Below are 7,242 nucleotides of genomic sequence, written 5' to 3' on the forward strand. Positions count from 1 at the left end.
ATGCCAAAAATCAGAATGATCTTAAAACAAGGCAGAAAGGAAAAGGTCATTTAACAAACCACATTTAGATTTCTTAATTTGTAGTGTTTACTAAAGATGAAGCATCACTTTTATTATTGCTCATTTCAGAGTTACTGATTTGAGTAAACATAGAAACCAAACACAACACACTTAACCGCATACAAACACTTAATGACTAGAAGCTCCCTTTATTTATTGTAAAAAATGTCCCTCTAACACTACTATTTTCTATTCTTTTGACTTGTTTTATTTTTTGTTTTAAAAATGACCCTTAAGGTTTCTTGTTTTCTTCACTTGACCCACTAACTCTAGCACTCTCTATTCTTTTTCTAATATATCTACTTGTTTATCTTTTTATTTATTATATATATAAAAAAACTTGATAGGTGTACTGTGTTAGGCTAACTGAGACTTGTCACAGCACTTACATAATTATTGCCCTTTTGTTGGTTTTGATTGCTGCTGTTGTCCTCATTTGTAAGTCTAATTTGATAAAAGCGTCTGCTAAATGACTAAATGTAAATGTAAATATTTGGATGTCAACCGTTACCATGGTTACCCAGAACTATCAATCAATATTTGTTAAAAACAAACGGTGCACACAATATAACCTCATAGTGATAAATAATTAATTTTTACATTAATTATTTTTAGAATGTCATCGATATGAATGGATGTTATGAATGTTATCAATATGAATGTTGAGGGCGTTTCTTTATCTAAAACTCTCAAACTGTCAATCTTTTCTAAAGAAAGGCGGGGCAAAAGTCTCCATATAAGGAAAACGAGGCTTCGGTGACGTCATACAGCTGGAAGGCAGTGTTGCCAAGTCCGTGGTTTTCCCGCGGAATTCGGCTACTTTAACACTGTTGGTTTTCATGTCAGCGGCTTGAAGCGACCCCAATAACGTGACATTTATCCCCTGGAGTGCGGAACACCGCCAAAAAAAAAGTGTACCCACCGGAACTCGATTTTTACCGGAGGACCCCCCACCGAAACGCGATGAGGCTAAATTTGAATAGCAAGTGGGAGGGTTTTGTTGTGAAAACCTGGCAACCTTGCCCTTAAGTTGGAAGGAGAGCGGCGGCGAGCGCGAGCCTCCACAGCCGAGGATGACGTTGCCGTAAAGCTGCCTTCAAAAATTGAGGGGAAAAATAGAAATGCGGAATTAATTTTATTTGCCTTTTTTTCCTCGAGTCATTCGCGTATTTTTATTGTTGTGAGTGAGGAGAATCTCTTTTGGCAGCTGATGTTGGTTTAGAGGGCGGTTTTTTTGGAGAGAGAGAGAGAGAGAGAGAGAGAGAGAGAGAGCGCGAGGGGCGGGTGTCTCTCGCGCAGCCTCACAGACGCTCGTGAAATTACCACACGGACGGTTTACTTCCACATTTATCGTTTATTTTCGGGATTTTTTGGATAAACAACACCGTAATCGATGCGCGGCCTTCTAACGGACATTCGCCGCTGATATTACGCCCGCGTTTTTTCTGTTTTTGTGTTTTTTCCCCTCAGTGGAGCGTTCGTTGGGATTCGTTATGAATTCCAGTCCGCTTCCTAACGGCAGACTCCTGCCGGACAGCCAGAGCTGGAACTCCTCCGGTTCCGACGAGGATCTGGACGCCGAACCGGGACCCGGGCCGCACGGAGGGGTGGCGGAATTCGGCGGGGTGCTCAGTAAGGTGGGTTAAGATCCCGAATTATCCTCCCGAACCGGGAAAGCGTGCGTTTATGTGCGTGTTTCCACCTGATCCGATGTAAACAAACGGCAGGCGGTTGGATGAATGTCACGAAGTCTGTCTAGAAAATGTCCTAATTTTGCCGATTTTAGTTAAGATATTTTGCATGGTGATATTATTTGCATGACAATTAAACCATTTTTACCTATTACCGTAATATGCCCAATGTCTTACTTCTGATATGTTCCTCATTACTGCCTGGACACATGGGTTTTCATAATTAAATTAAGCACAAATCAAACGCAGTGCAACAAATTCTACAAATACTTAACAGTTTAAATAGTATATCATTATTTGTTCGCATTACGGTATATTTTCCATGATGATTTCCAGTACATGGTGACCATATGCTGCTCTTTAGACAGCAAGCCCCAAGGTTATGTTAACCAAGACTGTTTTTAGATATTTTATGATTAATACTTGATGCATGAATATCTTTTTTCATGCATATATAATACAGAAGGTGTGTAGCAGGTTCTGGGCTGAAGCTGGAGTTAGTCAGGGTTACTAGAGTTCATCTGTCTTTTCTTCCTGATGGGATTAGTGGAGAAACCTCTCCTCATGACTCAGACAGCTGATCATCTGTTTTTGTGATTACACAAAAGAGATTAGTGTATCATTCCACATGCAATGACCTAAACCTTCGCCCATTTGAAGGATATCTATCTATTCGATAATTTTATCAAATGCTATATTGAACTGTGCATCAATTGTTTATTGTTGTTAGTCATCTGTGTGCACACTCTTAGATACAGCTTTTGTTTTCTTATAGCATTTGTGTTTCTCTACAGTGGACTAACTACATTCACGGATGGCAGGACCGCTGGGTCGTTCTGAAGAACAACACCTTGAGTTACTACAAATCCCAGGACGAGCGCGAGTACGGCTGTCGCGGCTCCCTGTGCCTCAGCAAGGCTGTCATCACAGTGAGTATCCCGGGGAAAGATCCTTCCAGACAGCCGTGGGAATTTCAGAGCCGAGCCAAAATTAGAATGATGGTGTGCATTTGAAACGAAAGCTTGAAATGGTTCAAATTGGAGATTGTCATGCTGGGAGCTCCAGAACTGTAGTTGAATGGAAGTACATGGGATACATGATGTTTTACTGACGATATAGACTTTTTTTTTACTATCAGTCTGATTAGACGCAATACCTGAGTAGACGCAAGGCATGTGATTTCACATTAATAACCCTGTTTTTGTATATGAATTAGGGCTGCACGATAAATCGTATGCGATATTTAACGCGCATCATGTGATGGAGATTTACCGCTGATTACAGAACCGGCTTTCTGACAAGATGCGCATTTAAATATCGCATGCGATTTATCGTGCAGCCCTAATATGAATGCATTATTGAAACTTCACTGATTGTTTTGGGCCATCATGTTGTTTATTGGATGTTAAAAGTTGTCTCAAAGTTATAAATAAACATTCTTCCGATAACCTTAATAGAATGTTGTTCTAGTGTTGTGCTAACGTTCTGAAAACCTTAGCACAAAAAACATTATTTATACATTGTTCATTGTTTTTCTGAAACATTTCAGTTCTCTTTAACGTTTCAGAGAACAAGCAAAAAAACATTTGCGTAATGTTTGCAAAATGTTAAAACGAAGTGTTCCCTAAATGTTTTCTCTAATATTCAAATAACCAAGATTTTTTATTTATTTTTTAACTGGATGTTTTGAACATTCAGAAATAACATTTTTATAACTTAATGGGAACGTTAGTATTACGTTCTTAGAACATATTTTTGGTAGCTAACTCTGTATTGCTGCATATCTATAAATTAGTTATGAACAAGCATTCTTCCAGTAATGTTAATACAATGTTCATTCTACTGTAAGGTTATCTGGTATTTAACAACGTTCTCAAAACAAAAAAACATTATTTATACATTGTTCATTGTTTTTCTGAAACATTTTAGTTGGATGTTTGTCTAATTTTTTTTAACTTAAACTTATGGTGCTGAGAACATTCAAAAGTAGCATTCCCATAATGTTTGCAAAGTGATAAAATGGAACATTCCATTAATTTTTTTTATTATTATTTTTTTTTTAAGCTGGACATTTTGAATGTTCAGAGAAATTTCAGAAATAACGTTTAACCAAAATGTTAGCAAAACATTCTTAGAACATATTTTTGTTAACTGGGTCTGTATTGCTGCATCTCTAGAAATTAGATTTGGTATGATGGTTGTGCTTCATCTAAAATGATTATTGCTGAGGCAGTAGATGTGCTGAAAGCTCTTTTTAGGCCAGAGGAGAGGAGAAAAGAGATTGACGGAGGACAGACACAATCCTTTGCTCTAGGCAGCCGACTAGGCACAGACAGACTGTGGCCTATTTTCACCCCATTCATGCTGAAATCACACTTACACACACACACACCTGCGGAAGCTGCAAGCCACTGTGAATTTGCCTTTCAGCGTGTCATGTTTGACTCAAACTGAGTAAATGCAAATATTGCTGAGTGTATACAGTATCTATAGGTGCTCAGGCGACACGTATGCATTATGCTCAGATTTTGGGTTGATTGCTTATGATCTGATTTGGCTCAGACAACCAGAATGAAATGAGAATTCCCTGCATTGCGTTGAAGATTAACTCATGACCACACACAGATTTCGACATGTGCTGCAGCAGTGCACAAGCTCTGCCCATATTATCTTGCGTCACCACTGAAAATGAGGAAACAGGGCGAAGGTTGTGTTGTTATGGAGACCACTGGAGAGGTACGAGTCCTTATGGTGACCCTCTTACTGTTAGTCCTTTAATGATTAAACCAAAACTCTTACTGAAGATACAGGGAAAGGAACATACTAGTGTTTTCTGATATGTTTTAGCCATAAGAAAGCATAATAAACACCATACATACAGGAAGTGAAGTCTGAAATAGTCAGGGATGGCGATCGAAGGGTTTTATAAACATTTGTGATCGTGTGCTCAGCCTGCGTTCAGGTAGTTCATGTTTAAAGCTGCAGGTCACTGCTGAGTGTTCGACATTCTAATTCGATGCTTTGCATTTTGGCTGTGAGCGAGAGAAAAATGGCTCCTTTGTTTCAAGACTTGAGAGTGATTCTTTTCCAGCTATGTATTTGTTGAACTTCAACCCTTATGGTTAGTTGTACATATTAACTTTGGTATTAAACATAAGAGTGTGGTAGAAATGTGACATTTAGGGTCCAAAATAAACTTTAACATCAGCCAATGGTGAGTGAATTGACAGAATTTATAAGCTATAAATATTCTCTTCTGGCCTTTTTTGAAGCCTGTTTGGCATTCAATTTATACATTTTTTTTTTGATTATTTAGTTGTTTTTTCCTTGCTTCTTAGTCTTAAATACTGCAGGTTACTGTATTTATATACATGCCTAAGCCTTTCCATATCTCTGTATCTGTTCAAAGTTTTTCAGTATTTAAATTTTTTTTTTTGGCTTAATGCAAGGAATATTCCTAGTTTTTCAAGAGTTATTCAGTTTGTCACTCTTTGCATTGAATCACATGTGTTATTTACATCAGTCAGTGTTAGACCCACTCTAACTGTTGGTTTTCAACCATGTATTATGTTCCAGTTCCTCATAAATCCTTATAAATACCACTGTGTTTAAATTGTTTAGTTTTTTTTACTCACATTTGGCACGTGGTTACTGTTAGTTTTGCACCCTGGTCACTGGATTAGCATGAGCCTTTCTGTGTAATCTCAAAAAGTAATCTCAAAAACAGACAAATTTTTTTGTTTATAGTGCATCTAAACCTATTTCTCTCTCTTAGTAAATCTTTCTCTCAGGATGCCGTTCTGGAATACAAAGCAGCTTTATTCAGATTGATTCAGCGCACACACAGCAGCAATCTGTCCTCGTAAATCCTCACAAAAAAACAGGTTATTGTGTCACGCTGCTCTTCCTGCCTGCGATTTACGCTGTCCTCACATGACTCGCACATACTTAAACCACACACAAATGGGACCATCCTAAAATCAGACTGGCTTAACCCTTGCAGACACAAAAGGATTACACCGTCCACATGAAGACCTGATTAAAACCCAGAATGCCTCATTGTGTGTCCCTTCGCTGGTTCAGCGTTCAGATCAGCACACAAGCTGGTGTTAATTGTGCTTTTTGTGAGACACTCGCGCTGTTGAATTGGACTTGATTAGATTTGTGAATGTCAGACCTCAGGAGACGGAGACGGATTGTGAAAGATCAATCAGTGTGATGACAAAAACAATTTCACAGACACTCAGTCTGATTTAATCGGTCTGACAGCAACACTTAACGAATCCAGTGTGCTGTTTTACCATTGCCTGATTTCACATGAAAACTCAAGCAATACTTTTCCTATTGCTCATACTTCAGGTTAGTGATTCGAACAAACTTGTAACCAGAAATTAACTTAACTCCATGAAGGGACAACATTTTTACAACCATTTTAACATTTCAGTTTTTATAATTCAAATACTTAAATTAACCGATTACTTCAGTCAATCAGAATACGATTGGTTATAATGCTCAACACTACAAAAACACATAAAAATCTGATGCAACCTGAGCAGATCTAAATGCAATGCTGGAATCAACACTTTAATTTTCATTCATTTTCATTCATTTTCACATTTCACATTAATCACGACAGCCAAAATAGATTTAGCTGTGTAGGATTTTTTTTGCATCCTAATCTTAAATTTAGGGCATTTTTGCCCTAAGCATATGTAGGGTTGGGTACCGAAACCCGGTACCATTAGGGCCTTTCGCACCGCGGGAACATTTTCATAGTACCAGAACTAATTGTGGAACTACCCACTTTTTGGCGTTTTCGCACCGCCGGAACTGGGTGCGATTTTAGTACTGGACTGCCTTTTTCGAGAACCAAATTAGCTCCTACTCCGGAGCAGGGTCTAACCAGCACAACTGGTACTAATCGTGACGTAAGTAGACATTGATTGGCCAAACGCATACGAAAACCCCCTCCCCCGCCATGATTTAAAACGCTGTGTAAACATACTGTAAACATTGTGTCAACTTATTTCGCAAGTATGGAGAACAGCGATAGATGGACGGACGCTGAAGTGCAGGCACTTGTAGCAAATGTAGCACTGCCAGTTGTCGTTGGAGATTCTTAGTCCTCCTTTCCGTTCTTTCAATCGCACAAATTACGTCGCTGTCGACCGGCTTACGTCACTTCTTAGTACACACTGTAGGTGCGAATGCAACCCTTTAAATAGTACTGGGAAATAGTTCCCGCAAAATCGTCCCAGTACTTTAGTACTGTACATTTAGTTCTGGAACTAAAGCAGTGCAAAAGGCCCTTATCACCGGCACCGCACATGAAAAATAATTTCCCGACTGAGAAATGCACGTAAACTCAAGTTGGAAAGTTCTAATAATACAAATCCAACAAATCTTTGTAGTAACGAGTGTCCATGTTGTTTTCACATTCCGACTTAAAAGCACAACTCGGGAAATGAGAGCATCCGAGGAGCGCGTGAAT

The 7,242-nt window shown here is 38.8% G+C and overlaps 1 protein-coding gene across 1 annotated transcript in view; it reads left to right on the top strand.

The window, feature by feature from the left end:
- The first annotated feature begins 1,086 nt into the window (after positions 1-1,086).
- cert1b (ceramide transporter 1b) overlaps positions 1,087-7,242 on the top strand; it is a 41,524-nt gene continuing 35,368 nt past the window's right edge. The window contains exons 1-2 of the mRNA XM_016470244.1: positions 1,087-1,697; positions 2,546-2,680. Coding sequence (XP_016325730.1) covers positions 1,554-1,697; positions 2,546-2,680 — 279 coding nt within the window. The 5' untranslated portion in view covers positions 1,087-1,553. The remainder of the gene's footprint in view (positions 1,698-2,545; positions 2,681-7,242) is intronic.

The sequence above is a fragment of the Sinocyclocheilus anshuiensis genome, unplaced genomic scaffold, assembly GCF_001515605.1.
Source record: "Sinocyclocheilus anshuiensis isolate Anshui unplaced genomic scaffold, SAMN03320099.WGS_v1.1 scaffold708, whole genome shotgun sequence".
Taxonomy (NCBI): domain Eukaryota; kingdom Metazoa; phylum Chordata; class Actinopteri; order Cypriniformes; family Cyprinidae; genus Sinocyclocheilus; species Sinocyclocheilus anshuiensis.